Source organism: Ambystoma mexicanum, chromosome 1q (genome assembly GCF_040938575.1).
Source record: "Ambystoma mexicanum isolate Mex_15411 chromosome 1q, UKY_AmexF1_1, whole genome shotgun sequence".
Classification (NCBI taxonomy): Eukaryota; Metazoa; Chordata; class Amphibia; order Caudata; family Ambystomatidae; genus Ambystoma; species Ambystoma mexicanum.
This window is the reverse complement of record NC_090922.1, coordinates 797,080,572-797,097,895: the sequence shown is the minus strand read 5'-3', so window position 1 is coordinate 797,097,895 and position 17,324 is coordinate 797,080,572. Positions and strand designations below refer to the sequence as shown.

The following is a 17,324-nucleotide window of genomic DNA, read 5'->3' as shown; positions in this document are numbered from 1 at the left end:
TCTGAATTCCTCCCATTCAGCCCGGGAACTATGTTTCGTGGGGCAAGGGATTCTTTTTGGCGAAACAGAGGAAGAGGAAGACGGAGAAGGGGATCTTCGACGTCTCCTCTTCGAGTGCTTCGATCTCGAGGAGTGATGAGACCCACTCCGAGACCTGGAGCGCGAATGGTGACGAGGAGACGAATGTCTCGACTTCGTCGACGAAGAAGAAGCTTTAAAAGTCTTACCTTTCTCCAGCTTCCCCCTACGCTCCTTCAGGGCCTGAGCTGTCATGGACATACAGTCCTCGCACTCCGAACAATGGTGTTCGGCTCCCAAGCACCACAGACAATTTCTGTGAGGATCGGTCAACGACATCTTTTTCCCACAATCTCGACATTTTTTGAAGCCGGATCGAGGAGTTGTCGGTTCCGACGAGGAAGCCATCGAGTACGGATCGAATAACTCGAGGTAAATAGGATTATCTGACTAAGAAACTGAGCAACGGTATTCCGAGGCACCGAGTAGCGCGGAAAAACGGAACTGAGCAACGGACGCTGCGCGCGGCCTTTATAGGCAGGATGACGTCGAGCGTCGATACGGCGGCTGTCGAAGGACATCGACTCGAGGGACATCGACGCGCAGCGCCCTCTGGAGAAAAAAAATTTTCCGAGGCCAGCAGAGCTGGAAGGATATATCTAAGATGAAGAATACGTTGGAGGACACAATCCCTTCGAAAGAACACTACGAAACTTACCTGGAACAGTATCCTGTCTTCAATCCATCGCAGACTTCATTTCCACTCACCTGAAGGTACGAACTCCATCATCCGGCACCGCATGCATCCTGGAATACCATAACCTGGAAAGAGGAGAAAGAACGACAGCATTAGTAAGCGTTTACTCACGTTTCCTCCTGAATAAAGAAAGCCACACAATTCTTACCTGGGTAGTCATCTCCTGGTCAGTATCATTGCTGGAACATTACGGCGCTCGGTCGTGGACCATTGCAACCTGCAAGGAGAGAAAAGACACAGGTTAGCAATATAAAAGGCAAAACAGAGCCGCGCATCGCGCATTACTCACCGGACAGCATCGCGCACACCGTGCTTTCGCCTACCGGCCCATGCTCATCTTCAAACTGCATGACCACACCAAAATACCTTTCCATACCTAAAAGGAAAGAAGCAAGACATTATTATTCGAACTAAGAGGAACATATGAACTGCATATAAAGACTGTAAAGCAGCACACCTACGGAGTTGCAGCAGGCCTGGATTCCCACAGTGGGGCTCGCACCAGTTAAGTAACTTGGTCGCTGCTCGCCCCCACATCTACGTGCCCCTGCCATGAGGAACAGGACTGAGAATCCACCTTTTACAATATTAAGGTGAGGAGAGGCACCAAGGGGGAGGAAGGAGTTGAGGCCAAGGGAGGTGGGAAAACAAAGACAATCTGGTATTGAATCCAGCTCTCATATATTGCAGACCCATCTTTAACCAGAGGACTTACCAAGGGCCCGGGAGAGGGTTTGAGAGTGCAAATCATCCAACCATGGCTGGGTGGCGTCCCCGTGGATACCAGTGAGCGTAACACCCCTGAAGAAGAGAATTGTTTCTCGAAATGCATTGGGTTCAGCTGCTTTTTGTTTGAAAATTAAAACACAAGTTGTGTGACATTGAATTGGAAATCTAAATGTGTTTTTATTTATTGGATGATCATTTACTAAATTACTATCAACACCTTACTACTATATTTAGTGCTACTGAAATTTGTTCAATACCATTTGGCATTTTAGGCCACAGACCGTGTGCAGGGGACGTGCGTTCTCAATGTTGGGAACCCTTCCTTTTTTTCATGTTATAGGGTCCATGTTGCTTTCTCCTCTGCACCTTGACTTAGTTTCTTTACAGTACTTTAGATAGAATACCCCATGTATACATCACAGAGAAAGGTGTGCCCTTAGTCTAGATTCTCACTGTATATTTTACAACACTACCAAACCACTAGCTGTGGCCTTTGGCCATGTCCTCTGTATATGTTGCCCTAATTTGTTTGTTTTAAACCCACTATGTGGCCACTATCCATGTCTTTCGGGCCCACTAGCTAGGGCATGCGGCCAGGCTAGGGAGCACAGTTTTCGCCAGTGCCCACTCCATTTTGAAACATTTCCAGTCTACTCGCCATGGTTTTCATCCCTGTCCACTTTCCATTCCCCACCTCTTTGTAGCTGTACAAATACTTTCTCTTATTTTTTAAAAACGTTTCCCCATAAGCACAGTTATAATAGCAATGTATTACAAATCGCTGTGGTTATCAGGAAAAATAACAAAACAAAATGTTTCCCTGCCCCCCCCCACCCAGCCACTCACCAGGTGCCTGTCTCCAACTGGCATGCTCCCCACATTCCCTTAAACTCCTGTTTCTTTCCCTAGCCCTCTCTCCTATTCACCCCCCTCCCAACCCTCATTGTTCTGTGTGACACACTTTCATTCCTGATTGTAGCCATGGTTATTCCGCCAAATAACCGTGGCTTTGAGGTACGGTTTGCGCTCTTAACTTGGTCCCAAACCCCCCTCCAACTCTCCAATTTCATATGGTGTCCCCTTTCACCTGCCCTGCCCCTCACCTCTAGTCTGACGCCATTGCATCATTTTTCCTCCTACAAATGTCATTTTTCTGCCTTTTTGTTTTCAGGTATAACAGCAGGTATGGCTCAAGCATTTCTTTTTTAAATGAATGCTTTTAAATTTCTGAAAAGCACCATGGGAGATATAGCTATAATGTTTGGAGAAGGGTACACCCGCTACTCAGTCAAACATTTAAAAAACACAATAACCCCCAGACCCCTCCCCCAGAAATCAAGCCAACGCTTTGTGCCCAAGTTTTTTCATACCTGGTCCAATTCTGTCCAGCGGTTTTGGCTGTGCGCTTGAGCAAACATGTGACTTTTTTCCCCCTCTATGGTAAAATGAATGTGGGCTAGGCCAAAAAGTTTTTTTTTTGTTTTCTTAGTAACTTCTAAATTTTTTAGCAGATCTTTCCCAGAATTTCCAGTCTAGGGGGGGCCTGTGAGTACATACAATATTATTTGCATATTTTAAGCCAAGTCTGTCGTACGAGTCAAAAGTTATTAGCAATTAATTTTCAGGATTCCTAGGTAATTTGATACTCACAGTGCGGTGATCGCTGCAAATTATATATATATATATATATATATATATACATTACTCACCGTAATCATATTTCTGATGCTTGTATATGCTTAGATTCACATGATGTGCATGGGCCGACATCTAGTGGAAGCTGCAGAGTATTACAGTTTGTTTTTCGAAACTCAAAAAGGGGCATCGAACTAGGGTGTGCCAGTAATACTATCCCTAGTGTGACGTCCACTGTACCCATGATCCCTAACGCATGTAGGGCCCACATATTATATTTTTTCTGACATGAGGTAGCATGAGGAGTAGCGCGAGTACAGAGTATCCAAGCAGATAAGATAGACAAGACTACACGCATCCATGTGCCTTCTCTCAGAGGGGAGGAAGGGCTGTCGCATGTGAATCTAAGCAGATACAAGCATCAGAAATACGATTACGGTGAGTAATGTATCCCTTCAGAGGCTTGTGGAATCTGCTTAGATCAAATGCTGTGCATAGATTAGCAAGCAGTGTTAGAAGAAGGAGGTGGGATGTGAGAAGGGTCATGAGCGAACAAATGTCTTAGAACCTCTTGTCTCACTTGAGTATCTGTCTTGGAATGAGTGCCAATGCAGTAGTGCAGAGTAAAGGTGTGAATAGAGCTCCAAGTAGCTGTTTTGCAAATGATGTCAAGGGGTATATTTGCAATGAAAGCCAGAGTGGCTCCAGTACCCATTGTAGATTGGGCCCTTAGCGTAAAAGACATTGTTTTATCTGAAAGGAAATAACACAGTTGGATACATCCGACTAGCCACTTAGAGATGGCATTTTTAGAGACGCGATCTCCCTCTCTGCCTGGAGCTATGGAGACGAACAGTTGATCCGTCTTTCTTAGCGGTCTGGTCTTGTCTACATATTAGAGGACTGCCCTCCTCACATCTAGTGTTTGGAGTTACACCTCAGCAGAGCTTGTGGGTTCTTGGAAGAAGGCCGGTAGCTCAATGGACTGGTTAACATGGAATTTGTAAATTAACTTATGTGAGAACCAAGGGTGAGTGCGTAAAACCAGTTTATCCTTAAAGAACAGTAAAGAAAGGATCCTGCACTGGCAGAGCTTGAATTTCACTGACCCTTCCTATGGAGGTGATGGCTACTAAGAAGGCAGTTTTATAAGTCAAGTGTTTGAGACTAGATTTATGCATGGGATCAAAAGGGGGTCCCATGAGCTTAGGAAGTATCACATTAAGATCCCAACCTGGGGGTGGGTCAGAAACTGGAGGGTGGAGTCTCTTTACCCCTTCCATAAATGCTTTGACAACTGGCACTTTCCACCATGACACCTTGTTAAGGGAAGTGGTGTAGGCTGATAAAGCTGGCAGGTGCACTTTAAGCGAGTTAAACACTAACCCTGCATCCACTAAGTGGAGCATATAGGGTGACGGCATTAGAAGGAGTAAAATCAACTGGGCTGATTTGCTTATTCTGGGACCAAATAACAAATCGTTTCCATTTGCCATAATAACAGTGCCCTGTGATAGGTTTTCTGGACTCTCAAGATATCCATACATCTCTGAGGTAAATTGAGATGTCCGAACTCTGACTTCAGGAGCCATGCAGCCAAGTTCATTGAGTTGGGCTGAGGATGCAGTTAGCCCCTCGTGCTGGGACAGTAGGTTGTACTGGCACTGGAGTTTAATGGGGTTGCACACCGCCAATTTGCATAGGTGTGGGTACCATGGTTGTCTCACCCACATAGGAGCAACTTGGATGAGCGTCATCTGTTCCATGTGGATCTTGTTCACCACCTTGCTCATCAGAGGGGTTGGTGGAAAAGCATAGGCAAACATCCCTGACCAATTCATCCATAGGGCGTTCCCCTTGGAGCCTGGCTGGGGGAACCTGGATGCGAAGTCTGGGCATTGACCGTTTTCGCTTGTGGCGAATAGGTCTATAGTGGCGAAACCCCACTGAGAGACAAAGTCTCCTTCGTGTAGTGTCCACTCATGTTCTTCTGGGAGGAGATCCCTACTCAGAGCATCTGCTAGCAAGCTGAGATTCCCCCGGAACATGTTGGGATGACAGGTAAATCTTCTGTTTGAGTGCTCATCTCCAAATTTTCTGGGCAAGCTTGGACAGATTTGGCGAACGAGTGCCCCCTTGTTTAAGTAAAACATTGCTGTCGCACTGACAGGTTGGATAGGAGGGGTTTGAATGCCCGAAGCGCTCTGAAAACTGCTAGAGGTTCTAGCAGGTTAATGTGGTTCGGAGCCACTGTGTGAGACCAGAGACCCTGAGCTGTATGGTGCAGGTAGTGGGCACCCCACCCTGCTAGTGAGGCGTCTGTTGTGACAACGGCCTGTATCTCTGTATCGTAGAAGGGTTTCCCCTTCGTAAAGATTCTCTCTTGTCCACCAGCGAAGACTCTGTACTAGTGTTGGCAAAACGACGGCTAGATCGTCCCACTGACCACTTGCCTGAGACCATTGTTTCGCTAACCATTCCTGCATGGGTCGCAAACGCATCGCTTTGTGTACCCTTATTTGGCAACCGGCCTGATAGTGAGGAATTTGCAGCAACATATTCCGAATTCTTTCTTCGGATGGAAAGGCTAACCCCTCTTGGGTGTCTAGGACAGCTCCTAGGAACTGTTTTGAGGTGCTTGGCACTAGGCTTGATTTTTTCTCGTTGATTGAGAAGCCCAATTGGAAGGAGGTGGTCGATAGTTTTTTGGAGGTTTAGTCTGCAAATTAAGGGGGTTTCCCCGGAGATGAGCCAGTCGTCCAGGTAAGGACACACTGGGATTGCCTGCCTGCGTAGGTGCGCCACCACCACCGCCAGTACCCTGGTACCCTTGGAGCCAAGGCTATTCCGAAGGGCAGCACCTTGAAGTGGTAGTGCTGGTTGTCTATTTTGAAACGCAAGAACCTTCTGTGCGCTGGGAACATTGAAATATAAAAATAGTCATCTTTCATGTCCAATGTTGCCATGTAATCCCCTTTTTTAGTAGGGGGATTACCTCTTGGAGTGTAGTCATGCAGAATTTTTGTGGCTTGACATACTTGTTTGCAGAGCGCAAATCTAATACTGGGCGCATTGTTAGATCTTTTTTTGGCACAAGGAAGTAGGTTGAATACCCCTGTTTACCTGGTTGCCCGGGACGAGTTCTATGGCGTCCTTTGCAAGTAGAGTGGCAATCTCTTCAAGAAGGATTTTCTGGTGCTCCAACGAGTGTACCTTCTGTCTTGGAGGATGGTCTTGGGGGCGCGCTAGTAGTTCTATACAGTATCCTGCGGACAGCACCCATCTCTCCGAAGTGATCCCCTCCCATGCGTGGGTGAAGGTAGAGATGCGCCCCCCCCTACTGGGGATGCATGGGAGGGGACCCGAATCAGAACGTCACTGTTTACTGGGTGGCGTACCACCTCTGGCGGGGCTGCCTTTACCCCTAGCGCTGGCCTCTGGTGAATCCCTGTGATGTCTGGAACTGATTGTTGCCCCATGAGGTTCCTTGATTTAGGTAGTATTTGGAACCCCTCTGGGAGCCTTGGCCACGAAAGCGACGAAAATTATTATTTTCCCTCTGACCTGAAGGTTTATTTGTGAGTTGGCAAAGAGATTTTAGGGTCTCGTACTCATCTTTAGCTGTCTTTAGTGCCTCTTCCACTGTCTTGCCGTATAGAACGTTCAGCTCTACCAGCATGTCTATAAGAATGGCTTTGGTCTCGTTTTGAACCCAGACTGCCTTAGCCAAGCGTGGCGTTTTATAACTGTGCCTTCGGCTATCAATCTTCCAGCATTATCTGCTGCATCAAAATTTGTTTTAAGGATGCATCCAGATACGGACCTTCCGTCTGCTGCAAGTTGTGCAAACAGGCCTTTCAGTGGTTCAGGTGCAGAGGCTACTAGAACAGCTACTTCTTCCCACTGGCAGCAGTTATAGCTTGCCAAAAGAGAGGTATTGTTAGCAATACGTGCCCGATAGGCTGACGTGGAGGCAACTTTCCTCCCCTGAGCATATATCCTTTTACTCTCTTTATCGGGAGGTGCTTCTGAATAAGCTAGTGGTGTGCCTGCCCTCTTTCTGGTGGTAACTACCAGGGAGTCGGGTTTTAATTGACCTCTAATGTACATGGGATCGGAGTGTGCGGCACGGAATAATGTTTCCACTCATGGATTCACTGCACGAGTAAGATTTGGGGTTACCAGCGAGGGGTCAATTCTACCCTGGATTGATTTTAATATATTGGGATAGCCTGGGTAATGGCTCTCTTGTCACCTATGATTAATTCTGCGAAATCCCTATCTTCTTGGACACCCTGTGTGTCTATCTGAAAATGAGCTGCTGCTTTAGCCAGTACCTCATTGAGGAGTGACTGATTATCAATCGGTGAGTCATGCACCAGGGTGTCCTTAGGAATTAGGTAGTCAAGATTGTAGGCTTCCGCCTCATCCTCCTCCTCTTCCTGGTCTTCATCATCCCCATAATAAGAAACCCCTGTCTGGTCTTCCAGCATATGCGTTTGTCTCCTCTCCATATGACCCTGGATGGTAAGGTTCAATTAGCAAAGGGTCTGAAACCAAGCCCTGCGCCGGAGCCTTTTAGTAGGGGATTGAGAGGCCTTGGACCCCAAAGGAGCAGAGGTAGCTGGTGTGTTGGCATAGCTATGGAAATTAGGGTCTTTTTCATAGCCCATATCCTGGGCAGTGGGAGGAATATTTTTTTTTCTTGGTGACGGGGTCAGGGACCTTGGATTCTACTACAGATTTAGGGGCCTTTTGTTTTCCTTTTTGGACTGAGGGTTTTTTTATGTTGCTTATCCCCCTTCTCATGACTAGGGGAATGTTTTCCAGAGCTCTTAGGAACCCCCTCTCCCCCGAGGGATTTGAAGCCTCGCGTCGAGATTCGGATGAGGTTTTGGAAGAGGGACGCCGAATCTCGGGAGTAGACGTTACATGTGCTACTTGGGGACAGAGGAGAGAATTGTCTTCTGATGACCGGCCCTCTAGGACTATTGGGAGTGTGGAACATTTTTCAACCGCGGACAGTTGTACTTTGTCGTGAGGCGATCGTGACCGGGAACGCCCAGAGGACACAGATTCGGTGGACCGCTCTCTGTGCCTTTTGTTGCCGATCGCTCGACACGTGTGTCGAGTCACGGCCGGGGCTAATGTGCTTGGTGGAAGTGGTTTGTGGTGCGCTTATGCTGCCGGGTGTTGTCTCCATAACTGGACCGCCGACCAGTCCTCTGAGGTCGGGGGCTTGCGCGTGGGTGTCTGAAGTCACTCCTCTGCACTCGCTGTCCGATACGGCGGCGTTGCTGCCATCGCTGAACGATCCCTCGACATCCATGGCCTCTAGCTGCCTGGCGTAGTGGGCCCAGTGCTTCGTCGAGCGGTCCTTGAGTGTTTTGGGCTTGAAGAGCTTACAAGCTCGACAGGTAGCCTCAGGATGGTCTTGTGGGAGACGCAGGTTACACAGGTATTGTGTTTGTCTACGCAGGGAAACTTCCTGTTACACTTCGGGCAGAATTTGAAAGGAGTGCTCTCCATATGTTACTAATTGGCAGCGGGCAGGTATATGTAGGAAATAAAGTGGGAAAAAGCTGTATGACCACCCCACACTCTCCCTACTTGCACAGGGGCGAGGTCAGAGGCCTTCCAAGGCCCAGGCCGAGGCCAGAGGCCTTCCGAGGTCCAAAGTCCGTTGTGGAGTCTCGACAGCTGGTTTCCTTGATCTTCTCCGACGTCGAACCTCGGCATAGTGTGGAAAAGAACAGGGAAGTTTTGTAATATATTTTTGATAATGGCTGTAGCCAAGGGAACGCCGCAATATGCGTACGACAGTATGGTGGAAAAAAACAATGTGAGGGTCCTACACGCGTGAGGGATCATGGGTAGAGTGGACGTTACACTAGGGATAGTATTACTGGCACACCCTAGTTTGACGTCCCTTTTTTCGAGTTCCGAAAAAACAAACTGTGATACTCCGTAGCTTCCACTAGATGTCATCCTATGGACAGCATTTGATCTAAGCAGATTCCAAAAGCCATAAAATTGCCAATGGTAACGCAAGCCTTTGTTTATGCATCAATACACAAACAGAGCTCCGATACGGGATTGCAGGTTTGATTTGGATGAACGAATACAAGTATGTCGATACTGACAGCAGGCAAATGGAGCCTCCGAAAGAGCTCCGAGTTTAGCTGATTTCATATAAGAATGCTATTGCTGTAATTTAGAAAGTGAAAGAAAAAGTGAAGAAAAAGCCTCCTTAATTAAGCCATGAATTATTTTGCCATGCTCTTAGACGGCAATGTATTTGAAATTCTATACAAGTGATACACAGAGGGGGGTAAGCAAGATTGGGATTTGTCTGAAATGTGTTTGCATTCATTCCTGTATCTCCAGTGCAGCGGCAGCTGCTAATCATCTATTGAACTAACCTAATTATTGCAACCGCAACAATTGTCTTATTTTAACAAGCCATACATACTGCAGTAGGCTCGGTATTGCTGAAGCTTAACAGTAATATTCCCATGCGTCATACATAAAATCTGACTTGTACCCAGTACCAAATGTGTTTAGCCGAGTTAGTACAAGTTACTGTAATTAAACCTCAATATCTAACACTATTTACCTCCAACACGTTATCCTGTCTAGGATCCAAAATAAAGTCAAACTTTTCATTCCAGACAGGATTTATGTTGTTATTGAAATGTTTTGTTCGCTTTCTGCTGTCTGGAGCAGTTGAGATGAAGAGTTCCACATAGGGGTCTGGAGTGTCCACTGCAAACAAAAAAAAATAAATATTGAATCTTTATAAGAAATTACATGTGTATGTCAGTCAACCGGTTTATTTGTTGTATTAAGTGCATCCACAAGCTTTGAAAATACCAAGAATAAATGGAACTCCTGTGTACCCTGCTTCTAATCTACCTTTGGAACTGCCTGGTGCAGCTCTCAATGCACATACATTTTCCTTTGTATGCAGCTGTTGGCAAATCTTTATCCATGGAACAAGTTACATAAAGTGAAAAACTCAGATGTCCACAGGCAATAAATGTTGAGCTTCAAGTCAGCACTCACCAGTTATCCAAACTTCCACACTTTCATGGACAGACCACCACCCTGCACATTATACTGTGTTGTAGCAAGTGCCCACACATTCCTTCATGCACCAACATTTCAGGCATATCCGTGGCCAACGTTACTGCAACACCCACATTACTTCTCTATTGACACCCCTCAAAGTCTAGACAAATAAGCGCTCTTAATCACATGTATCCAGATACACTATCACCACATGAAGCTACCCCCTGGAAGGACCACCACAGAATTATTGGTCGAGCACAAGCCCTTGCAAATGTGAAAACTTTGTCAGCTTGAATTTCAGAGCACCGCCTAAACGCCTTGGCACAATATAAAAGGTACGGTTTAACTACATCATAGATGTTAGCAGGCTGCATTTTTGTCATGAAATGCTATTGTTCATGGTCTATCCATTCCGTCTCCACAGTGCAAAATGGGCTCAGGTGGTGGGGTGCACCTATAGAAATATGTACCAGCAATGGTAAACATGGCTTCACAGAAACTTACATGGAGATCACATCACACTCTAAAAGTGATGGTTACAATTAGCTATGAAGTTCCTGGAACCACCAATCTGCTAGTCCTGAAGCGGAGTGAACAACCAGAGGTAGGCTTTGAGGGAAATCCCCCATACCCAAGAAAAGGAGGAGTCCAGGAATGTGACAAATTACTGCTTTTATTAATGGATTTCAAAAGCAGTGATAGGCACACAGATTTCTGCAGCTTCCAATGCATCCTTTACTCATTACACGCTGGGAACAGGGTTTTATTCCATCAGGACATCCCAACCAAAAATACATTCCTGGACCTTAGATTGAAGGGGTTAGGTGTACAGTATAGACACATTTACATCCTATAGATGACAGGTGATCTAAAAGGCCTGTTCCTATAGGGTAGCCGCCTTCTCAGCTTCAGAATATTACCAGCACAGGAGCACTTTGCATGGGTGGAGAGAATGGCCCTGAGCAACTTCATGCTGTGTTAAATGTTTGCATCTTCTATCTTCAGTTTGTTGGGAACAGTTTGTCTGCCTCGGATGAATAGGCCTTGTTCCCCAGGTTCAGATCACGTGTGAAGGGACCGTAGATTTGAGTTTCTCTGCTTGCATTTATGAATCATTTCACCTCCCAGGCTTTGCAGGTGTTTTATCATTCTGTTGACTCAAAACACAGTCTTCCAGCGTCCATGGCAAAGTTGGGCACAGCAACAGCACTGCCATACTGTGTGTCTTAGGGAAATCAGTTTGTCAGGCCTCTTCCTATGTTTTGAGCCCTTCATTCATTTCAATGCAGCTGTGGCTTCCATTTTTATTTTCATGGCTGCTCAAGTTTGTGGTTGTCATGCGTTGGCAGGCAGTTCATGTGTGTTCTTTTGCAACTAGCTATGCCTCTACATGTGCGTTCAGCCATGTTGCCTCTTCACAATTACTTTAGTAATCTCATCCAGTTATGGTCCGTGGGGCTGCTGCAGTGGGTGGCATTTGCCATCTTGGTGGCATGCAGGGGTTGCGTGGGTTTGGGGCCCACGACAACTATCCACCCTCTGATCCATGCATATGGACCACAAATACTCAAAGCCCTTCCCCACTGGTGGGTGTCTTATGGTTTCACACGTTTGCCACCCTCCCCCCCCGCAGGTTGCTTGAGCGCCTTCTGGGTTGGTTTGTGTTTCAAGTCAATTCCTCCTCTTCACCGACCTCTTCTTCCTCTGATGTGCGCCCAGTTTGGGAAATCCATCCATTCGTGTGTTTTTTGGGGCACCATCGAGGCTGGTGTGTTCAATGCCACCAGGGTACATTGTTCTCCATTTAAGTGACATCTGCATGTGAGCTTCTGGCCCAATAGTGGTCTGCGAATATTGTTGCGACTCCTCTCGTGCCATGTACCCTCGAGATGTGTGTGCAGCCTTCCCTCTCTCCAATCTTTACTTAACCTTCAGCCTGGCAATTCTTCTCCTGCAAAACGCCCGTCCATGAACTACTGGCTGGTGTCTTTTGCAGCATTCAGGTCTTCCTCTTACCCCTTCTTGTTTTAAGGCACTGTAATTCCCCTTGTGTTACAATTCCTTTGTCTGGGCCGGTCAGTCAGGTCACCTGTATTCGAGCAATCGTCTATCATTGTCCATGTTTTTTCATCTAACTGTCCTCATGTGGCAATATCTTCTGTGTCATTCATCGTGGTGTAGCCTGCTTCCTCTGAAACCGCCACAGAAGTCTTGGTTGCTCATGGCCTGGGAAGTGGGTGAGCACATGTGACACCGTCCCCTGAAGCCTGTGCTGGTACTATATAGCATTGGTGTGGGCCAAATTGGTCATACAAGCACTTATGTTTTTAAAATTGATAATGCTGCTCTATTGGGGCTGCTTCCTCGCCTCACGACACTAGTGAGGGGTCAGATCATTACTGCAAAAATCTAGGGGACATTAGTTCAGGTGCAGAAAAAAATACATTGTTTTCTTACTCCTAGGAGGGTACAGACGTAGACACAGCAGACTACAAAACAAACCGTTACAATTTTGTAGGTTGCAAGTGTGGGTGATGCAATTTTCTAGCTACACATTTATTTACTGAATGCACAACGGGTGACCCTTGCCACCGGGAGCAGGGGAGGCCACTTAAGTGAAGCTCCAGTACTAATGAGACCCATCAGTCCATTAGTAAGGTTTTTTTTCTCCCCCTTTTGTAAAAGTTGCCACCTCAAAGTTCTCTCTTTTTGTGTCCTCCTTTGACATTCGCTTGTACACCCACTCCACTTCTACTCTTAATGTCATTCATTGTGGCGGTGCTCTGCTAATTTCTCTGAAGCATTGGCCGTCACATTTTTTCCTTAACCACATGAGACAGAGCACAACAAAAAGGACATCATAATCCTTTCCTAGCCCTTGCCACTTCTGTTCTTCCTCTGGGTACATCCTTGAGCTGAATTAAGTTGTCCTGCGAGACCAAATGGGGACAAAAGTCATACTAAAGTAATGGGCAGAATGTTACTCCCCTTTTAATGAGCCTTGGCCTTGCTGCTGTGCGATTCCTTCTTGTGATACTGGCAATTTCCATGCTCTGGGCCAATGTGATGGTGCTTGCTTTCACACGATGTCCAAAATGCTTCCCTTTTTCCACTAGTGCTGGACTTGTCCCTTTTGGTTGCTGTAGTTGTTGGCAGGCCTGCATGAGCTGTCTCTTTCTTGGCATCTTTCCCCTTGTCCATCTTCTTTGTGCTGTGGCGTACCTGCAAACCATAGCTGCCACCTCCCTACCCTTTGACGCTGAACAAGCACGTGTGATGGGTGAGTGCATGCAGGTGTGAGATATGTATACACAAGTTTTCCTACCGTCTCCAACATATATTTCTGTCTCTTATCCGATAACATTTTAATCATGCAGCTCACATTCAACATTACATTTCAACTACTGAACAAAAACATTGCATATTTGTTAAACATATTTAGAATTTGTACACTTAATAAAAAGGATACTTCTCTTCTCGTTGGCTCCAGCTTCCCACCACCATGCTACATCTGTGCCTCTTATTCTGTACAAAAAAGAATTTCCTCATTGAAAACCCTTCTACTTTCACTTTCTATCTGTTGCTCACCTGCGCTCCTTTCTCTACCCCTAGGGATCAATAAGAGGACCTCCCACACTCCTCCCAATACCCCCAGTACCTACCTGCCATCCCTATTCACCCACCTTTCACTTTCACAGGAAAAACTGACTAAACCCCCAATGAGATACCTCTGCTTCCACCTAGTTTGTGCACTATGCCCTCTTTTTTCACGCTTGCAACTTTATTCCCCTCAATGGGTGACCCTCGTGTGGGCTATCAGCTCAAAGCACAATTAATTTGAATGTTAAATCCTCCCTTTCCCTATTTCTACCCGATACATAAAATATTAAATACCCATTCACCTGGTATGAACATGCCTCCAGCTATCAAATGAGTCAGCCTGCCACTTCATCAAGCGCCATCTCCATTCCGCACTTCACATCTTCATTCTTATTCCTTCTGAAGTCACTCTGTCCTCCCTCACCATCGCAACTCTTGAGCTTGCTCTTAGCCGTTTGTCATTTCTTCCTTCTCTATGCGTGCCTTTCATCTGATCAAAACCCCTGTTAGTGCCCCTAACAGTCTTCCCTTTGTCCCTGCCAGTCATGCTTACTGCGTGTGTTTATGTGGAACTACTTCCCATTCTAATGGCACACTCCTGTGTCCTCTCTAGTCATAGAATGCAGACATAAATGGTGTTTGTGTTAGTTTGATTATTTTACTTATATAGTGCACCTGACCCAGGGGTATCTGGGCTCTCATGAAATAAGAAGACGGTTACAGATTACAGTGAATAGAATGGAAAGTACATACATGCATGGATAGAAAGGTACAGATACATTTTTGCGATAAGAAATATGAAGAGCAATCCAGATTAGTTCTTACTGAGTAGCCATGAGATGACACTTCTCCTGAAGTTGGAAAACACTTGGATGGATTTAATGTCGGAGGGGAGGGTGTTCCACAGATGGGCTGCCATGACTGGGAAGCAGGACCCGCCTGCTCTCTTCAGATTATATCTGGGGACCACTAGACCAAAGGTGTTGGAGGATCTGGTAATTCGTGTGGAGGATTGTTAGGCAGAAACCTGTGCAGTTCCCTTAGGAACCACTGCAAAAGGCATAGGACTACAGGTGTTGGCAGTAAACCCAATTGGTAGCAGTCTGTACCACCCAGATTTACCTGGTAGCTGTGGCTGAGCAGTCCGACTTCTCTCAAGAAGAGTTAGACGATACATAGAGTATACAAGGTAGGTACCAAAATACAGTAGCACAAGCAAACACTGACCAGAGCTTGGGTATAAAAGTATATAATTATTTATTTAAAAACACACTTTGTAATATACACTAACACTAATATGGCAAGCAAGTTCAAACACAGTCACTATTAATATATATACATCCCAGATTACTTATTGAACAAGTCTTAGTTAAAACACCACTTATTTTCAGACAGAGGTGAGCGCTTAACCTAAGATGGCACTCCAATAAGTTAGTTAAAAAGGGAGGGAAAAAGGCAGAATTAGGAAAATACACAATACCAACACTTTAAGAGAACCAGAGCATGTCAGAAAAGGCAGAGTCTACTGAGGGGCAAGAAAGTCATAGGCCAGGCCCACTCTTGGAGAGCAAGGCAGAATGTGTCCGAGATCACACAGTTGAATAGTACTTTAAAGAGTCTTTGCAGATAGTTCAAAAAGGGTTGGATCAAGTCAGGAAAAGTTAGTTTGCAGGTCCCAAGTCACCCCAGGATAGAAAGTCAAGGATTTACGGGACACCTTGAACAGTCTGTTGCAAAGGGGGACCAGGCGGGACACAGTACCTGAAATGGTGAGAAAGCTCCAGCAGGGGCAGTTGTTCCTGGCAGCGGGTGCAAGTCGGTGCTTCGTCCAGGGGAAGAGGAGATCTCGAGGTGGAGGAAAGCTGGAGGTTGTTGCACTGCCAGGGAATAAACCAGCCGTGGAGTTTCCCGGTTAAAAGGTACTACCCTTTTATTAGTGGTAGTGGTGAAGCGTGGCTATCCGGCCGCCGGGGTGCTTGGCACGGGCGATCCGACCATGAGACGATCCAGGAAGGCGAAAAAGAGGGCGAACTGGTTATCCCCACCAGTTCAGAGGAAGAAGACTCTCCGGGATGAAGATCTTCTCTGTCGTTGGGAAGTGGTGAGACGGTTCAGCAGGGCTCCACCGGTGGTGTCGTCGTTGCAGGTCAACTCAGCTTCTCCCTCTTCAGATTCTTTGGTCCTGTGGCGACTTCTGAAGTCCCAGTCCCCAAAGCCCTGCTTTTATGCAGAAAACCCCCATTCATCAGTCCTAGCTGTCACTCAAACATGCTAAGTGGTGAGCCGGGCGGCTCACCACTGGGCCAATCACACAAGAGTGCGACTTGAGTTGCCGAGGTAACTCAGTCCAGGGTGCCTAAACCCCCCCTCCCACACATCCTGTAGACCCAGACAGTGGCACCACTTTTGGAGGCTTCTGTGTAGAAGCCCGCCAAAAAGTGGAACAAAGGGTTCGACTTGGGTTGGAGTTAGAGGGGAACACAAACGCCATTTTAAAACCGAGTCCTGGCAAAAAGACCCAACGGGGAATAAATATTAAATAAATAATAACCCGGCGGAATCTTTAACATTGCACCAAAAAAGTGGTGCGTTTAAAATGAATGGGAAATCCCATAGGAAATATTCTGGTGGAATATTTCCCGTGGTAACCACTGCCACCAGCCGGAAACTCGACGAGGGGGACTGCACAGTGCCCCCTCCAAAACAGACCCAGGGGCAATCTAATTACCCCTACCAGTACTTCCACAATATGATGGTTTGTACTGGTTCTGTTCACAATTTAAGACTAGTAAAGTCAATGGTGCCTTTACATGCCCTGGGAGACAGTCAGTCCCAGGGTATGGAGTCTATGTTTGGGGGTCACTATGACACCCCGCGTTACTGCACTGAGGGTGCTGTGTAACACACTTACCAAAAACACATGAAACCCTATGGAGTAAAAGACCCCACAGCCCATAAAAAACATTACAAAGTCAAAGGATATCTCAAATCATGTCTAAGAGTGGGAGAAAAAGAGTCTCACTCTTAGCAGGAGAAAAAATTAAACCCCAAAAATCCAGCAAAGCTGCTGGGGGACTCACTAGGTTTGGGAAATTAGCCTTAACAGAGAATTCTCCCTAACAAGGATCTCAGTGTGAATGTTTCAGTGAGATACGGAGGGGCTGTGTGGTTCAGCGTCTTTTGAGTAAAACAGAGTTAAATTCAATCATTTCTTGTATGGAAAGCCATTTGCATTGTTTTTTGATGGCTGAGATATGCTCTCTTCTTGGTCTATTTAAGGCAGCTCTAAGAGCAATGCTCTGGATTATCTGAAGTTTGTTGGTTACAGTCTTGTTAGCACCTAAGTAGAGACCATTACAATAGTCCAATTTGGACTGTATGAGTGCTCTGGCTAGAATCAAGACAACATTCGGTAGACAGCAGAGGTCTGCAGGACCTTATCAGCTTGCTCGCATAAGCGGTGGATGAGGCAGTCATGTTTACATGTTTGGATAAATTGGAAGTGGCGTCAAGA

At 46.3% G+C, this 17,324-nt stretch overlaps 1 protein-coding gene across 1 annotated transcript in view; it reads right to left on the bottom strand.

Moving 5' to 3' along the window:
- Window positions 1-17,324, bottom strand: part of PLA2G4A (phospholipase A2 group IVA) — a 2,090,704-nt gene that overhangs the window by 1,452,961 nt on the left and 620,419 nt on the right. The window contains exon 5 of the mRNA XM_069641387.1: window positions 9,756-9,904. Coding sequence (XP_069497488.1) covers window positions 9,756-9,904 — 149 coding nt within the window. The remainder of the gene's footprint in view (window positions 1-9,755; window positions 9,905-17,324) is intronic.